Source organism: Tachyglossus aculeatus, chromosome X1 (assembly GCF_015852505.1).
Source record: "Tachyglossus aculeatus isolate mTacAcu1 chromosome X1, mTacAcu1.pri, whole genome shotgun sequence".
NCBI lineage: Eukaryota > Metazoa > Chordata > Mammalia > Monotremata > Tachyglossidae > Tachyglossus > Tachyglossus aculeatus.
The window spans coordinates 109,515,130-109,534,425 of record NC_052101.1 but is presented as its reverse complement, the minus strand read 5'-3'; the positions used below and the strand labels follow the sequence as shown (position 1 = coordinate 109,534,425).

The following is a 19,296-nucleotide window of genomic DNA, read 5'->3' as shown; positions in this document are numbered from 1 at the left end:
CCCAACAGTGGGCTCACAGTCGAAAAGGGGTGGAGTGATAAGCACTCCAATACGATTATTGATTGATCACTTCTCTTAAGATAGGAGTGATAGTGGGAGACTTTTTTTTATGGTACCTGTTAAGCCCTTACCATGTGCTAGGCACTGTGCTAAGCACTGGGTAGATACAAGTTAATCTGGTTGGACACAGTCCAAGTCCCACATGGAACTCAGTCTTAATCCCCATTTTACAGATGAGGTAATTGAGGCTTAGAGAAGCTTGTTTTGGTTTTGTTTGGAATGGTGTTTGTTAAGCTCTTACTATGTATCAGGCACTATACCAACAACTGGGGTGGCCACAAGCAAATCATCATCATCAATCGTATTTATTGAGCGCTTACTATGTGCAAATCAGGTTGGACACAGTATTAATCCCCCTGGAAGCAGCTTGGCTTAGTGGAAAGAGCCCGGGCTTGGGAGTCAGAGATCATGGATTCTAATCCCGGCTCTGCCAAGTGTCAGCTGTGTGACTTTGGGCAAGTCACTTCACTTCTCTGTGCCTCAGTTACCTCATCTGTAGATGGGGATGAAGACTGTGAGCCCCCGTAGGAAAACCTGATCACCTTGTATCTACCTCAGCGCTTAGAACAGTGCTTGGCACATAGTAAGCGCTTAACAAATGCCATCATTATTGTTATTATAAGGTACCAGGCACAGAGAGGTTAAGTGACTTGCCTAATGTCACACAGCAGACAAATGGTGGAGTCAGGATAAGAATGCAGGTCCTTCCGACTTCCAAGCCTGTGCTCTATCCAGTAGGCCATGCTACTTCTCTTACAGACTTTGATTATATTTAAGCCAGGAAAAGGACCAGAAGTAAGGTTTTTGGATCTGGTACGTGACTTTTCTGGAACATCACAACAGAGAGCCAAATAAGCAGTGTGGCCTAGTGTAGAGTCAGAATCTGGGAGTCCGAATGACCTGGGTTTTAACCCCGGCTCTGACGATCGCTTGCTGTGTGACCTTGGCAAAGTCACTCCCTTCTCTGGTGCCTCAGTTTTCTCAACTGCAAAATGGGGTTATCTGTTCTCCCTCCTGCTTAGACTGCGAGCCCCATGCGGGACAGGGACTGTGTCCAACCTGGTTAACTTGGACCTACCCCAGCCCTTAGAACAGTGTTTGATATATAGTAAGCACTTAAATAACATTTAAAAAAAAATACAGAAAATATTGGATTTATTCTGAGTAATGGATAGGATTCATTCATTCATTCAATCGTATTTATTAAGCGATTACTGTGTGCAGAGCACTGTACTAAGCACTTGGGAAGTACAAGTTTGCAACATATAGAGATGGTCCCTACCCAACAGCAGGCTCACAGTCTAGAAGGGGGAGACAGACAACAAAACAAAACATATAAACCAAATAAAATAAATAGAATAAATATGTACAAGTAAAATAAATAGAGTTATATATGTACAAACATATATACATATATACAGGTGCTGTGGGAAGGGGAAGGAGGTAGGGTGGGGGGATGGGGAGGGGGAGTAGGGGGAGAGGAAGGAGGGGGCTCAGTCTGGGAAGGCCTCCCGGAGGAGGTGAGCTCTTAGTAGGGCTTTGAAGGGAGGAAGAGAGCTAGCTTGGAGGATGTGCAGAGGGAGGGCACTCTAGGCCAGGGTGAGGACGTGGGCCGGGGGTCGACGGCGGGACAGGCGAGAACGAGGCACGGTGAGGAGATTAGCGGCAGAGGAGTGCAGGGTGCGGGCTGGGCTGTAGAAGGAGAGAAGGGAAGTGAGGTAGGAGGGGGCGAGGTGATGGACAGCCTTGAAGGTGAGGAGTTTTTGCCTGATGCGTAGGTTGACTGGTAGCCACTGGAGATTTTTGAGGAGGGGAGTAACATACCCAGAGTGTTTCTGCACAGAGACGATCTGGGCAGCGGCGTGAAGTGGGGATTGAAGTGGGGAGAGACAGGAGGATGGGAGATCGGAGAGGAGGCTGATGCAGTAATCCAGTCGGGATAGGATGAGAGATTGAACCAGCAAGGTAGCGGTTTGGATGGAGAGGAAAGGGCGGATCTTGGCGATGTTGCGGAGGTGAGACCGGAAGGATGTGGTGACGGATTGGATGTGAGGGGTGAATGAGAGCGCGGAGTTGAGGATGACACCAAGGTTGTGGGCTTGTGAGACGGGAAGGATGGTAGTGCCGTCAACAGTGATGGAAACGTCAGGGAGAGGGCAGGGTTTGGGAGGGAAGACAAGGAGTTCAGTCTTGGACATGCTGAGTTTTAGGTGGCAGGCAGACATCCAGATGGAGATGTCCTGAAGGCACAAGGAGATACGAGCCTGGAGGGAGGGAGAGAGAGCAGGGGCAGAGACGTAGATTTGGGTGTCATCAGCGTAGAGATGATAGTTGAAGCCGTGGGAGCGAATGAGTTCACCAAGGGAGTGAGTGTAGATAGAGAACAGAAGGGGACCAAGAACTGAACCTTGGGGAACCCCTACAGTAAGGGGATGGGAGGGGGAGGGGGAGCCCGCAAAAGAGACTGAGAATGAACGGCCGAAGAGATAAGAGGAGAACCAGGAAAGGACAGAGTCTGTGAAGCCAAGGTTGGATAGCGTGTTGAGGAGAAGGGGGTGGTCCACAGTGTCAAAGGCAGCTGAGAGGTCAAGGAGGATTAGAATAGAGTATGAGCCGTTGGATTTGGCAAGCAGGAGGTCATTGGTGACCTTTGAGAGGGCAGTTTCCGTGGAATGTAGGGGACGGAAGCCAGATTGGAGGGGGTCGAGGAGAGAGTTGTCGTTGAGGAATTTGAGGCAGTGCATGTAGACGACTCGTTCGAAGAGTTTGGAAAGGAATGGTAGGAGGGAGATAGGGCAATAACTAGAAGGTGAGGTGGGGTCAAGAGAGGGTTTTTTTTAGGATGGGAGAGACATGGGCATGTTTGAAGGCAGAGGGGAAGGAACCAGTGGAGAGTGAGTGGTTGAAGATGGAAGTTAAGGAGGGGAGAAGGGACAGAGTGAGAGATTTCATAAGATGAGAGGGAATGGGGTCAGAAGCACAGGTGGCCAGAGTAGAACTTGAGAGGAGGTAGGAGATCTCATCTGAGGATACTGCTGGGTAGAATGGGAGAGTAGCAGAGACGGTTGAGAGCCGGGGGGTTGGAGAAGTGGGGGTAGTGACTTTGGGGAGCTCAGACCTGATGGATTTAATTTTATTAATGAAGTAGGAGGCCAGATTGTTGGGGGTGAGGGAAGGAGGCGGCAGAGGAACAGGGGGCCTGAGAAGGGATGATAGGATGTTATGCAAGAGGCATATTTGGGAAAGCCACTCTGCAACAGTGAGCACAACACCATAAAATGTCAAATTCTTGCTGGGGAAAGAGGGAGGTAGGGGAAGAGGTTGAACAAAGCAACATGAGGATATTTAATTTTAGAAAAGAAAATTATAGAAAGAGTCAGAACTTAGTCGGAAGAGGCTGACAGGAGTAGCTAAAAAAGTGAAAACTACAAGTCTGGTTCATCTTTAGAGAACCAGGTAAAACGGGTGCCCCAAAATAAACAAAATCAAAAAAACTGGCAGCCACACTGAAAACTTGCCTGGTTAACTGGCAGTGTGTAAAAAATAGATCATTAGAAGGCAGAGATCACCTTTGCAAATCAGTGGTATTTACTGAGCAAAAATAAGAAGCTTTCCAGAATGAGACCAGGAAAGATGGCAAAGAATGATGGGTCAGATGCAAACAGGAAATCAGGCTAGTCAAAGAAGGAATTTGAAACGCTCCTTGCAAGCCATATCAGAACCGATAAAGGATTCTCCAAAATTAATCAAAAGGCAGAAGCTGGCTAGGAAATCAGAGGTCTGAGGGACTCCCGCAGATAGGAGAGAAGCAGCTAGAGAGAAAGACTGAGGAGCGTCCGGAGAGATAGGAGACACATATGCACAGCTATTTCTTCTGACATTGTCTTCTAGCCAGGCAGACACAGGTTGTTCCCTCCTACCATTCCTCTCCAAACTCCTGGAGCGAGTTGTCTACACCCACTGTCTCAAATTCGTCTCCTCCAAGCCTCTCCTTGATCCCCTCCGATCTGGTTTCCATCCCCTTCACTTCACAGAAACTGCCCTCTCAAAGGTCAACAACGAACTCTTTCTTGTCAAATCCAACGGCCTCTACTCCATCTTAATCCTCCTCGACCTCTCAGCTACCCTCGACACTGTGGACCACCCCTTTCTCCTGGAAACAGTATCCAACATTGGCTTCACTGACACTGTCCTCTCCTGGTTCTCCTCATCTCTCCAGACATTCACTCTCAGCCTCTTTCTTGGGCTCCTCCTTTGCCTCCCAACCTCCCTAACTGGGGGAGTCCCTCAGGGCTCAGTTCTAGGTCCCCTTCTATCCTCCATCTACATCCACTCCCTTGGAGAACTCATTTGCTTCCAAAGCTTCAACTACCATCTCTCTGCGGATGATTCCCAAATCTACAGCTCCACCCCTGATCTCTCTCCTTCTCTGATTTCTTCCTGCCTTCAAGACATCTCTATTTGGATGTCCTCCGTCATCTCAGGCTTAACATGTCCAAAACTGAACTCCTTATCCTCCCATCCAAACCTTGTCCTCCGCCTGACTTTCCCATCACTGTACATGGCACCCCCATCTTTTCTGTCTCACAAGCCCATAAGCTTGGCACTATCCTTGACTCCTTTCTCTCTCTCTCTCAACCACATATTCAATCCATCACTAAACCCTGTCAGTTCCACCTTCACAACGTCACTAAAATCCACTCTTTCCTCTCCATCCAAACTGCTTCCAGGTTAATACAACCACTCATCCTATCCCACCTGGATTACTGTATCAGCCTCCTTGTTGACCTCCCAGCCTCCTGTCTCTCCCCACTCCAGTCAATACTTCACTCTGCTGCCCAGATTGTTTTTCTACAAAAACGTTCAAGACATGTCACTCCGCTCCAGTGGTTGCCCACCCACCTCCTCCTCAAACAAAAACTTCTCACCATTGGCTTTAAAGCCTTCTGCCACCTTGCCCCCTCCTACCACACCTTACTATTCTCCTTCTACAACCACTGCGCCACACTCTCGCCTGTCTCACCGCCAACCCCTGGCCCAGAATGCCCGCCCTCCCTCCTCAAATCCGACAGACAATTACTCTCCTCCACTTCAAAGCGTTATGGAAGGCACACCTCCTCCAAGGGGCCTTCCCAGACTAGGTCCCCCCTTTCCTCTTCTTCCACTCCCTTCTGCATCACCCTGACTTGCTCCCTTTGTTCTTTTCCCCCCTCCAGCCCCACAACGCTTATGTACATATCTGTAATTTATTTATTTGTATCGATGTGTTTACCCCCTCCCCCCCTCCCCGACTGTAAGCTCATTGTGGACAGGGATTATGCCTGTTTACTGTACAGCAAGCACTTAGTACAGTGCTTTGCACACAGTAAGCACCGATTGAATGAATCAATGTTCCCTAATTCCTTAACCGTGTTCTATCCACAACATGTAGGTAAAACACATCAGGGAAGAACTGAGTGTTCAGTGATATTCCTAAACCCTTCTTTACCTTTCCTCCTTTTCCTCCATCTCACATTCCTCAACTAGAGAAGCAGCGTGGTCTAGCGGATAGAGCACAGGGCTGGGAGTCAGAAGGACCTGGGTTCTAATCCCAGCTCTGCCGCTTATCTGAACATCAGGACCAATCAGATAATAATAATTATGGGGTTTGTTTTTAAGCACTTACTATGTGACGAGCACTGTTCTAAGCGCTGGGGTAGATACAAGGTAATCAGGTTGGACACAGTCCCTGTCCCACATGGGGCTCACAGTCTCAATCCCCATTTTACAGATGAGGTAACTGAGCCAAAGGGAATCAATCGTATTTATTGAGCGCTTACTGTGTGCAGAGCACTGTACTAAGCGCTTGGGAAGTACAAGAAAATGTAAAGAAAAAAGCAGAAGCATTTCCGTTCAGACTGCTTAAACTTAAAGAGATGTTAATGCACTTATCCAGATGTTGTTAAACGAGCAGTTCAGAAATCCAGGGCCTGATCCACTCTGCTTCGGGTTTACATCATTTTTACATCACTTGGGAAGTGATGGCAATCGTTCATTCCTCCTCCTATCCCCTCACCACCCCTGGTTTCCCATTCCCACCTAAATTATATAAATAATATTTTAAAAACATACACCTCAGTCACTTACAGGGGAATTAAGACTGGGGCGGGCGGGGGGAGTCCACTTCTGATTCCAAGGCTCTTTGAAGGGTCGGTGGGAGGCAGCCCAGCTCTGGCCTTCTGTTGTTAGGTAAAAAATGATTTGGGAAAGAGCAAATGGAACCTACTTCAGGTCTTGAATGCTTTTGTGGTGGTGGAGGGGGAAAGGGGGAGTTAAGTGACTTGCCCAAGGTCACACAGCAGACAAGTGGCAGAGCCAGGATTAGAACCCACAGCCTCCGACTCCCAAGCCCGGGCTCTTGCCACTAGGCCAATGACAATCTATTCATGAGAAAGACAAAGAAGTAAACTTCTGTAACTTCCAGATCACCTTAAACACGTCTGTCCCCTAAGTGCCTTCTCATAACTAGGTCTCAATTTACCTGAGCTTCCAGAAGCTGAAATTCGAGCTCAAATTCCAAGGTGGAGCAATTTCCTTTGAATCTGATCCTTGGTATATTTTTCCCTTCAGCTACAAGACGAGAAAGACGCTTATTAAAAAATTGCAAATGACTATTTTCTTTAAAAATTCATTATGCCTTCTTATGAAAAGATGAGCCAGAGATACAAAAGTATGAGAAGCCAGATGATAATCTATTCAAGCTATTTTCCTCACATCCATACAAACTCCATTTTGAATGCCTTTTCTCTAACAAAATAAAATCTGGTTCACCACTTCTGGGTATATACCTCTTTTTTTCCCCCCTGCAAATATTTCTTGACTTTCAAAATCAGCTCATTAAACCAAATAAGCCTCATAAAGATGCAATGCTTTTCGGCAGAGCTACTCAACGATTTGGGTGTGATGGTGAGCCCACTGTTGGGTAGGGGCTGTTTCTATATGTTGCCAATTTGTACTTCCCAAGCGCTTAGTACAGTGCTCTGCACATAGTAAGCGCTCAATAAATACGATTGATGATGATGATGGTTACATTCATCTAAAGCAAGTCATCATCATCTATTTTTTTTCTAAAGGGAAATTCACAGAAATTAAGAAAACAACCAAAAAACTATGTCAATTTCCATATAGTCCAGTCCATTCCAGCTCAGAGAAGAGCCGCATTACCAATCGGTGATATTTATTGAATGCTTACTTTGGGCAAGAGTGAGCCCAAAGTATTAAGCACTTGGCAGTTCAATGCAACATGTTCCCTGCCCACAAGAAGCTTACAGTCTAGAGGGGCCCACTGATATTCACAGAAGTTACAGATAGTCATTCATGCAATCGTATTTACTGAGTGCTTACTATGGGCAGAGCACTGTACTAAGCACTTGGAAAGTACAATTCGGCAATAGAGACAATCCCTATGTACTTAAGGGCTGTGGGGAAAATCAAGTGCTTAGAGGATGCAGACATAAGGGCACAGGTGATGTAGAAGGGAGAGGGAGTAGGGGAAATGAGGGCTTAGTCAGGGAAGGCCTCTTGGAGGAGATGGGATTTTAATAAGGCATTGAAGGTGGGGAGATTGGTGGTCTATTGGATATGAAGGGGAAGGGATTTCCAGGCCAGAGGGAGGATGCGGGCAAAGGGTCGGCAACGAGAAACACGAGATCGAGGTCCGGTGAATAGGTTGGTACTGGAGGAGCCAAGTGTGCGGGCTGGGTTGCAATAGGAAATCAGCAACGTAAGATAGGAGGGGGCAAGCTGATTGAGTAATAATATAATAATAAATGGCATTTGTTAAGCGCTTACTATGTGCAAAACACTGTTCTAAGCGCTGGGGAAGGTACAAGGTGATCAAGTTGTCCCACGTGGGGCTCACAGTCTTCATCTCCATTTTACAGATCATCAATCGTATTTATTGAGCGCTTACTATGTGCAGAGCACTGTACTAAGCGCTTAAATGAGGTAACAGGCACAGAGAAGTTAGGTGACCCGCCCAAAGTCACACAGCTGACAATTGGTGGAGCTGGGATTTGAACCCATGACCTCTGACTCCCAAGCCCGGGCTCTTTCCATTGAGCCACGCTGCTTCTCTGAAGTCGATGGTAAAGGAGATTCTTTTTGACGCGGAGGTGGGCGGGCAACCATTGGAGGATTTTTTGAGGAGTGGAAAGGCGAACTGAAGAGTTTTTGGAGTACGAAAGGGTTTCCAGTTTGGAAAGAGCTCTGGAGACCTGGGACCGCTCCCAGTTCTCAGACCCCACAGTTGTCTCCACATTGTAACTGATACGTGCAATGGCGTAGCTTGGGGAGGTTAATGTTAGGGGTAGAAATGAATGCATTAGCCTTACAACGGATATGCATAAATCAGTGAAAGTCTTAAGCTTCACATTTTACCGAGAACAGGGACGACAGACCTGCTGTGTTTTTAAATGTGTGCCCGTCTGTTCAAGAACCCCCATCTAGAATCCGGGCCAGACTTGCTACAGGCTCTAAATGAATACTTACACTTTATTGTCACTTGGGAGTAATTTATTAGATCAATGCCAGTTAGTTTCTTTAAAAAGGAAAGGTCTGATTCACATTGCTTCAGCTGAGTTTGCAGATCTATGACAGACTCCCATTCTTCGGGCTGGGCATTTGGTATTTCTTGAAATAGTTTTCTGGAAAGATAAGACCCATTCCCAGTTATTCAAACAGAGGTTTATTTAACAAGGGAGTCAATACAGCAATTGTATTTCTTGAATGCTTTCTGTCGGCAGAGTACCGTACCAAGCGCTTGGGAGCCTAATATAACAGAGTTAGTAGGCACATTCTCTAACCGCAACAAGTTTACAATCTAGGGGGGGAGACAGACATTACTCTAAATAAATAAATTATAGATTCATTCATTCATTTAATCGTATTTATTGAGTGCTTACTGTGTGCAGAGCACTGTACTAAGCACTTGGGAAGTACAAGTTGGCAACATCTAGAAATGGTTCCTACGCAACAGTGGGCTCACAGTCTAGAAAGGGGAGACATCAACATCAATCGTATTTATTGAGCGCTTACTGTGTGCAGAGCACTGTACTAAGCGCTTGGGAAGTACAAGTTGGCAACATCTAGAGACAGTCCCTACCCAACAGTGGGCTCACAGTCTAAAAGGGGGAGACAGAGAACAAAACCAAACATACTAACAAAATAAAATGAATAGAATAGATATGTACAAGTGAAATAGAGTAACAAATATGTACAAACAAATATACATATATACAGGTGCAGTGGGGAAGGGAAGGAGGTAAGATGGGGGGATGGAGAGGGGGACGAGGGGAGACAGACAACAAAACAAAACATATTAACAAAATAAAATAAATAGAATAAGTATGTACAAGTAAAATAAATAGAGTAATAAATATGTACAAACATATATAAATATATACAGGTGCTGTGGGGAGGGGAAGGAGGTAAGGCAGGGGGATGGGTAGGAGAAGGAAGGGGAACATATTCATTCATTCATTCATTCAATCGTATTTATTGAGCGCTTACTGTGTGCACAGCACTGGACTAAGCGCTTGGGAAGTACAAGTTGGCAACATATAGAGACGGTCCCTACCCAACAGTAGGCTCACAGTTTAGAAGGGGGAGACAGACAACAAAACAAAACATATTAACAAAATAAGATAAATAAAATAGTAAATATGTAATATACGATTGAATGCCTAAGTGCTGCCTGACCGAGGGGGCAAATCCAAATGCGAAAGGTGACAGAAGGGAGTGGGAGAAGAGGAAATGAGGGCTTAGTCGGGAAAGACATCTTGGAGGAGATGTGCTTTCAGCAAGGCTTTGAAGGGGGGTGGGAGGCAGACATGTTCCGTCAGACGTGAAGAGGGAGGGCGTTCCAGGCCAGAGGCAGGATGTGGGCGAGGGGTCGGCAGCGAGACAGATGAGATCAAGGTACGGTGGATAGGTCTGTGTTAGAGGAAACAAGTGTGTAGGCTGAGTTGTAAAATCAAATCATGGAGATAAGGTTGGAGAGGGCAATGTGATTGAGTGCTTTAACCCTGGTGGTAAGGGGTTTCTATTTGATGTGGAGGTGAATTGGAGGTTGGTGAAGAGTGGGGATACCCAGACTGAATGGTTTTGTAGAAAAATGATCTGGGCAGCAGAGTGACGTACAGACCGGAGTGGGGAGAGGCAGGAGGCAAGGACCTCGGCAAGAAGGCCGGTGCAGTGATCAAGGTGGGATAGAACAGGTGCTTGGATCGGCATAGTAGCAGTTTGGATGGAGAGGAAAGGGCAGAGTTTAGTGATGTCATGCAGGTTGAACCGACAGGATTTGGTGACACGTTGAGTCTGCGGGTAGAATGAGAGAGATGAGTCAACGACAACACCACGGTTACGGGTCTGTGAGGCAGGGAGGACGGTGGTGCGGTCTACAGTGATGGGAAAGTCAGGGGGAGGGCAGGGTTTGGGTGGGAAAATGAGGAGTTCTGTTTTGGACATGTTAAGTTTGAGGTGTCGGCAGGACGTCCAAGTAGAGATGTCCTGAAGTAGGAAGAATGGTGAGACTGCAGAGAAGGAGAGAGATCGGGGTTGGAGAAGTAGATTTAGAAATCATCCACAAAAGGATAGTAGTTGAAGCCACGGAGCGAATGAGTTCTCCAAGGGAGCGGGTGTAGACGGAGAACAGAAGGGGACCCAGAACTGAGTTCGGGAGGCTGTCCATAGCTAAGGAGTGAGAGGCAGTCAATCCCCAAGTCTTCAGTCCAGTCATGAGGCTCATGCATGATAATAATAATAATGATGGTATTTGTTAAGCACTTACTATGTGCCAAGCACTGTTCTATGCACTGGGGTAGATACAAGGTTATCAGGTTATCCCACCTTGGGATCCCAGTCTTAATCCCTATTTTACAGATGAGGTAACTGAGGCACAGAAAAGTTACCCAAAGTCACACAGCTGACAAGAGGCAGATCCGGGATTAAAACCCATGACTCCGACTCCCAAGCCCATGCTCTTTCCACTGAGCCACACTACATCATCACTTTCCCAAATCCTAAGTACACTGAATTGCAGTCAGTGGCCATTCAATAATCACCAATCCTACCACTAGGATTACCACCACCACTTTATAACGTTTCATGATTCGGATTTGAGGCTTACAGAAATGCATGCTGCAACACGCGAATTAAGGGACACGTGCTACAGCTGTAGAATGCCAAATAGCAAGATCCATCAATGGCATTTATGGAGCGCTTATTATGTGCAGAGCACTGTACCAAGCACTTGGGAGAGTACAATACAACAAAAGCTTGGGAGTCAGAGGTAGTGGGCTCTAATCCTGGCTCCACCACTTGTCTGCTGTGTGACCCTGGGCAAGCCACTTAACTTCTCTGGGCCTCAGTTACCTCATCTACAAAATGGGGATTAAGACTGAGCCCACGTGGACAACCTGATTACCTTGTATCTATCCCAGCACTTAGAACAGTGCTTGGCACTTAGTAAGCTCTTAACAAATACCATCATCATCATCATCAAAATTGGAAGACAAGTTCCCTGCCCATAACAAGTTTACAGTTTAGAGACTGTAAGACTGCAAGAGACCCAATGCTAGGCAAACCGTCAAGAATATATTGTTGAAAAAGCAATGTGTTCCTGTATGTTCTCTAACCAAAACTCTGAAGAATGGATGTCTGTCTCTCCCCAACTAGATTTTAAGTTCCCGAGGTTAGGGATCAGGTCTATTTGTTCTATAATACTCTCCCAATAAAAACCATTGAGAGAATGAAGAACATTTGAATACCCTATGAGAAAAAAGGTCAAAACAAGCTTCAGGTGCTACTAACAACCACAAGCCTGGGAGCCAGAGGACCTAGTTTTAATATCCACTCTGCCATTATTCATTCATTCAGTCACATTTATTGAGCGCTCACTGTGTGCAGCACACTATACTAAGCGCTTAGTACAATATAACGATAAACAGTCACATTCCCTACCCACAATGAGCTTGCAGTCTAGAAGCAGGGAGACGGACATCAATACAAATAAAATTACAGCTACGTACCTAAGTGCCGGGGGGCCGGGAGGAGGGAACTAGCAAAGGGAGCAAGTCAGGGAGATGCAGAAGAAAAAGTGGGAGATGAGGAAAGGGGGGGCTTAGTCTGGGAAGGCCTCTTGGAGATGTGCCTTCTATAAGACTTTGGTGGGGAGAGTAACTATCAGATTTGAGGAGGGAGGCCGGTCCAGGCCAGAGGCAGGACAAGGGCGAGGGGTGAGGCAGGTGAGAACAAGGCACGGTGAGAAGGTTAGCACTAGCAGAGTAAAGTGTACGGGCTGGGTTGTAGAAGAAGAGAAGCGAGGTGAGGTAGGAGGGGGCAAGGTGGTGGACTGCTTTAAAGCCAATGGTGAGGAGTTAGTCTGCTTTGTGACCCTGGGCAAGTCACAACTTTTCTGTGTCTCGGTTTCCACATTTGTAAAATAGGGATTAAGACTGTGAGCCCTCTGTGGGGCAGTGACTGTTTCCAACCCGATGATCTTTTCATTCAGTCATTCAATCGTATTTATTGAGCGCTTACTGTGTGCAGAACACTGTAACTAAACGCTTGGGAAGTACAAGTTGGAAAGACAGAGATGATCCCTACCCAACAACGGGCTACTGCAGCATTAGTACGGTGCCTGGCATGCAGTAAGCTCTTAAAGACCATTAAAAAAAAATACTACACGCTTGGGAGAGTCCAATAGAAGAGTTGGTCGACACGTTTCCGGTCATCATCATCATCAATCGTATTTATTGAGCGCTTACTATGTGCAGAGCACTGTACTAAGCGCTTGGGAAGTACAAATTGGCAACATACAGAGACAGTCCCTACCCAACATTGGGCTCATGGTCCACAATGACCTTACAGTCTAGAGAGACAGACACATAAATCGACCCCTGGCCCATGTCCTACCCCTAGCCTGGAATGCCCTCCCTCCCTCAAATCCGCCAAACAATCAATCACACTACCCCCACACCTTCAAAGCCCTACTGAAGACTCGCCTCCTCCAGGAGGCCTTCCCAGACTAAGCCCCCCTTTTCCTCAGCTCCCCCATCACCCCAACTCGCTCCCTTTGCTCTACCCCATCCCACAGCACTTGTGTACATATATACACATTTATAATCCTGTTTATTTATATTGATGCCGCTGATGCCTGTTTATTTGTTTTGATGTCTGTCTCCCCCACTTCTAGACTGTGAGCCCGTTGTGGGCGGGGATTGTCTCTCCTTGTTGCTGAACTGTACTTTCCAGGAGCTTAGTACAGTGCTCTGCACAAAGTAAGCGCCCAATGAATACGATTGAATGAATAAATAAGTTACGGCTATGAACACAAGTGCCGGGGGGCTGAGGGTGGGGTGAATAAGAGATGCAAATCCAACTGCAAAGCTGACGCAGAAGAGAGTGAGATTAGAGGAAATGAGGGCTTAATTGGGGAAGGCCTCAATAATAATAATAATAATTATGGTATTGTTAAGCGCTTACTATGTGTCAAGCACTGTTCTAAGTGCTGGGGTAGATATAAGGTAATCAGGTTGTCCGACGTGAGGCTCAAAGTCTCAATCCCCATTTTACAGATGAGGTTAACAGGCACAGAAAAGTGAAGCGACTTGCCCAAGGTCACAGAGCAGACAAGTGGCAGAGCCGGGATTAGAACCCATGTCCGCTGACTCCCAAGCTCGGGCTCTTTAATGATAGCATTTATTAATGATAGCATTTATTAAGCGCTTACTATGTGCAAAGCACTGTTCTAAGCGCTGGGGAGATTACAAGGCAATCGGGTTGTCCCACAGGGGGCTCACAGTCTTAATCCCCATTTTACAGATGAGGGAACTGAGGCACAGAGAAGTTAAGTGACTTGCCCGAAGTCACACAGCTGACAAGTGGTGGAGCCGGGATTCGAACCCATGACCTCTGACTCCAAAGCCCGGGCACTGAGCCACACTCCTGGAGGAGATGTGACTTTAATAAAGCTTTGAAGGTGGGGAGAGTGATCATCTGCCAGATATGAAGCGGGAGGGAGTTCCAGGCCAGAAGCAGGACGTGGGCGAGGGGTTGGTGAGGTAGAGAAGATTGCTTGTCAGTGATCTCGTGGCTCAGTGGAAAGAGCCCGGGCTTTGGAGTCAGAGGTCATGGGTTCGAATCCCAGCTCCGCCACATGTCTGCTGTGTGACCTTGGGCAAGGCACTTCACTTCTTTAATCATCATCATCATCATCATCAATCGTATTTATTGAGCGCTTACTGTGTGCAGAGCACTGTACTAAGCGCTTGGGAAGTACAAATTGGCAACATATAGAGACAGTCCCTACCCAACAGTGGGCTCACAGTCTAAAAGGGGGAGACAGAGAACAAAACCAAACATACTAACAAAATAAAATAAATAGAATAGCTATGTACAAGTAAAATAAATAGAGTAACAAATATGTACAAACATATATACATATATACAGGTGCTGTGGGGAAGGGAAGGAGGTAAGGTGGGGGGATGGAGAGGGGGATGAGGGGGAGAGGAAGGAAGAGGCTTAGTCTGGGAAGGCCTCCTGGAGGAGGTGAGCTCTCAGTAGGGCCTTGAAGGGAGGAAGAGAGCTAGCTTGGCGGGTGGGCAGAGGGAGGGCATTCCAGGCCCGGGGGATGACGTGGGCCGGGGGTCGATGGCGGGACAGGCAAGAACGAGGTACGGTGAGGAGATTAGCGGCAGAGGAGCGGAGGGTGCGGGGTGGGCTGTAGAAGGAAGCCTCCTTTAAGCCTCAGTTCCCTCATCTGGAAAATGAGGATTAAGACTGTGAGCCCCACGTGGGACAACCTGATCACTTTGTATCCCCCAGCGCTTAGAACGGTGCTTTGCACATAGTAAGCGCTTAACAAATGCCATCATCATTATTATTATCTCTTATTTGTGTACAAAAGACAACTTTCTCTATTTCAAGGCTAATGCAAGAACTCACTTAAAACCCCCAATATAATAATTACTAACAATAATTATGGTACTTGTTATGCAATTACTCTGTGCCCAACACTGTTTTAAGTGCTGGAATATACAAGGTCGAGCAGGAAAGGAGAGGGAACAGCAACTAGAGAGCCGAGCTAGCCGAGGCTGAGCCTCCCCACCCAGGTCTCTGACCAACCCAGCTGCTCCGCAAACTCCCCTTGGTCAACTCTCCCCATCAACCCTTCCATCTTCTGGGCGTTAGTCACAATCATAATAGGGGCATTTGCTGAGCGCTCACTAACTACTAAGCGTACAGAGAAGTAGCAAAGCGTAGTGGATAGAGCACAGGCCTGGGAGCCAGGTCACGGGTTCTAATCCTGGCTCCACCGCTTGTCTGCTGTGTGACCTTGCATAGGTCACTTCACTTATCCGGGCCTCAGTTCCCTCATCTGTAAAACGGGGATTGGCACTGTGAGTCCCGTAAGAGACAGGGCCTGTGTCCACCCCAATTTGCTTGTAGGCACCTCAGTGCTTAGTACAGTGCCTGGCACATAGTAAGCACTTAAATACCTTTATTATTATTATTACCAAACATTTGGGTTCTGTCGGATCAGATACAGGCGCTGCCCCAGCCGCTTGAACAGGAGTTTCTAACTCCCTGATTCCTCTAGACTGTAAACACATTTTGGGTGGGGAATGTGCCTGTTTATTGTTATATTGTGCTCTCCCAAGCGCTTAGTATATACCTGTATATATGTTTGTACATATTTATTACTCTATTTTACTTGTACATATCTATTCTATTTATTTTATTTTGTTAGTATGTTTGGTTTTGTTCTCTGTCTCCCCCTTTTAGACTGTGAGCCCACTGTTGGGTAGGGACTGTCTCTAGATGCTGCCAACTTGGACTTCCCAAGCGCTTAGTACAGTGCTCTGCACAAAGTAAGTGCTCAATAAATACGATTGATTGATGGGTAGGGACTGTCTCTATATGTTGCCAACTTGTACTTCCCAAGCGCTTAGTACAGTGCTCTGCACACAGTAAGCGCTCAATAAATCGATTGATTGATGGGTAGGGACTGTCTCTATATGTTGCCAACTTGTACTTCCCAAGCGCTTAGTACAGTGCTCTGCACACGGTAAGCGCTCAATAAATACGATTGATTGATGGGTAGGGACTGTCTCTATGTTGCCAACTTGTACTTCCCAAGTGCTTAGTACAGTGCTCTGCACACAGTAAGCACTCAATAAATACGATTGATTGATTAGTACAGTGCTCTGCCTATTGTAAGCGCTCAATTAATACAATTACATGACTGAATAACCAATCACAATCTGCACTGTCACTAAAGTATACGATTTAGGCACTTGTCGTTTGCCATGTCCATCATTTTTTTTAAAGCTACGTTTTAGAACAGTCTTCAGTCTGGGTGTCATCTTGCTCGCTGTGGGCAGAAAAATGTCCGTTTGTTTTATTGTCCTCTCCCAAGCGCTTAATACAGTGCTTTGCGCACACTAAGCGCTCAATATATCCGATCGAATAAAGTCTTGGGATAAGTCTTTCATTAGAGCTTGCCCCAAAGAGGCGAGCTTCGGGCCTGAAGTCGGAGAATTTGCAAAGGCTGGTCCGTGCATTAGGTCTGGGGAGGGGGCGCGAAAAAAGAAGAGTTTCATACATGGCTTTCAGCCTCTCCTCCTCCTCCTCCTCCTCCTCTTCCTCCGGCGGCGGCGGCTCCGCACACACTCGTCGCAACGCTGCGATCTCGGCCTCCAGAGCCCGGACCTCTTCCTCCGCCTCTCGGTGCCGACGGAAAACGCCGTCCATCTCCGTGGGCCCTGACGGAAAGGAACGCAGATCAATCAATCGATCGTCATCATCATCAATCGTATTTATTGAGCGCTTACGGTGTGCAGAGCACTGTACTAAGCGCTTGGGACGTACAAGTTGGCAACATGTAGAGACAGTCCCTACCCAACAGTGGGCTCACAGTCTAAAAGGGGGAGACAGAGAACAAAACCAAACATACTAACAAAATAAAATAAATAGAATAGTTATGTAAAAGTAAAATAGAGTAACAAATAGAGTAACATATAATAGTAATTATAGTAAGTAATAAATAGGCTTTTCGTATTTATTGAGCGCTTACTGTATGCAGAGCACTGTACTAAGCGCTTGGGAAGTACAAGTTGGCAACATATAGAGACAGGCCCTACCCAACAGTAGGCTCACAGATGATAACAATAATGATGACGATGGTATTTGTTGAGCGCTTCCTATTTGCCACGCACTGCTCTAAGCTCTGGAGAGCGATGGGACTGTGAGCCCACTGTTGGGTAGGGACTGTCTCTATATGTTGCCAACTTGTACTTCCCAAGCGCTTAGTACAGTGCTCTGCACACCGTAAGCGCTCAATAAATACAATTGATTGATTGATGGGACTTGTTGAGCGTTTACAATGTGCCAAGCACTTTTCTAAGCGCTGGGGGAGGGAGGATGCAAGGTCAGCAAGTTGCCCCACGTGGGGCTCACAGTCTTCATCCCCATTTTACGGCTGAGGGAACTGAGGCAGGGGGAAGTGAAGTGACTTGCCCGGTCACCCAGCTGACAGGTGGCGGGATTAGAACCCACGACCTGAGAAGCAGCATGGCTCAGTGGAAAGAGCACAGGCTTTGGAGTCAGAGGTCGTGGGTTCAAATCCCTGCTCCGCCAACTGTCAGCTGGGTGATTTTGGGCAAGTCACTTAGCTTCTCTGTGCCTCAGTTCCCTTATCTGTAAAATGGGGATAAAGATTGTGAGCCCCCCGGGGGACAACCTGATCACCTTGTAACCTCCCCAGCGCTTAGAACAGTGCTTTGCACATAGTAAGCGCTTAATAAATGCCACTATTATTATTACCTCTGGCTCCCAATAAACCCAGTCCCTGTCAGGCCTCCTGGCCCCGGCAAAAAGGGGCGTCCTATTGAGAGAAGAAGCATGACTTAATGGCAAGAGGCCGGGCTTGCGAGTCAGAGGTCCTGGGTTCTAATTCCGCCTCCACCACTTATCCAGCTGCGTGACTTTCGGCCTCAGCGACCTCGTCGGTAACAACAAATTGTTGCCAATTTGTACTTCATCATCATCATCAATCGTATTTATTGAGCGCTTACTGTGTGCAGAGCACTGTACTAAGTGCTTGGGAAGTACAAGTTGGCAACATATAGAGACAGTCCCTACCCAACAGTGGGCTCACAGTCTAAAAGGGGGGAGACAGAGAACAAAACCAAACATACTAACAAAATAAAATAAATAGAATAGATATGTACAAGTAAAATAGAGTAATAAATATGTACAAACATATATACATATATACAGGTGCTGTGGGGAAGGGAAGGAGGTAAGATGGGGGGGATGGAGAGGGGGACTTGGGGGAGAGGAAGGAAGGGGCTCAGTCTGGGAAGGCCTCTTGGAGGAGGTGGGCTCTCAGCAGGGCCTTGAAGGGAGGAAGAGAGCTAGCTACAAAGTGGCAACATATAGAGACAGTCCCTACCCTACAGTGGGCTCACAGTCTAAAAGTCGACTAAAAGTCTAAAAGCTTGGACTTCCCAAGCGCTTAGTCCAGTGCTCTGCACACAGTAAGCGCTCAATAAATACGACTGATGATGATCTGTAGAATGAGGATGAAGAGTTTGAGCCCCACGAGGGCCAACCTGATTACCTTTTATCTACCCCAGGGCTTGGCACATAGTAAGCCCTTTTAGACTGTGAGCCCAATGTTGGGTAGGGCCTGTCTCTATATGTTGCCAAGTTGTACTTCCCAAGCGCTTAGTACAGTGCTCTGCACATAGTAAGCGCTCAATAAATCCGATTGATGATGTTGATGATGAAGCGCTTAACAAATACCTTCATTATTAATGCTACTCACCTTCTCCCCCACCTTCAACTACGCGGGCCCTGCCGCCCCTGTCGGCTTTTCAAACCGCCCGCTGGACCAGCCCATTCCACCAGATCCGGGGGGGGGGAGGAACAGGTGGTTGCTACCCGAACTCGAAGACCTCAGACTACATGGAGTCATTCGTGACTCTGCTCTAGATTATAGAAACACAATAAGATAAACGCATACCCCTCCCTCGGAGAGAGGATCTGTGCCTGGGATAATAATTACTAATTAATAAAGAATCACCCCTATACGGGAGATGGTTCGCTCCAATACGCGGAATCCAGGCCCGAGCTTAGCCGGCCACTACTGCGCATGCGCGGAAGGCCCAAAAGCGAAGTAACGACGTGGA

The 19,296-nt window shown here is 47.0% G+C and overlaps 1 protein-coding gene across 1 annotated transcript in view; it reads right to left on the bottom strand.

Moving 5' to 3' along the window:
- Positions 1–18,980, bottom strand: part of LOC119919600 (centromere protein P) — a 280,519-nt gene extending 261,539 nt beyond the window's left edge. Inside the window, exons 1-4 of the mRNA XM_038740155.1 lie at positions 18,933–18,980; positions 16,707–16,866; positions 8,590–8,744; positions 6,581–6,669 (exon numbers count right to left, since the gene is read on the bottom strand). Coding sequence (XP_038596083.1) covers positions 6,581–6,669; positions 8,590–8,744; positions 16,707–16,855 — 393 coding nt within the window. The 5' untranslated portion in view covers positions 16,856–16,866; positions 18,933–18,980. The remainder of the gene's footprint in view (positions 1–6,580; positions 6,670–8,589; positions 8,745–16,706; positions 16,867–18,932) is intronic.
- Between the last annotated feature and the right edge of the window lie 316 nt (positions 18,981–19,296).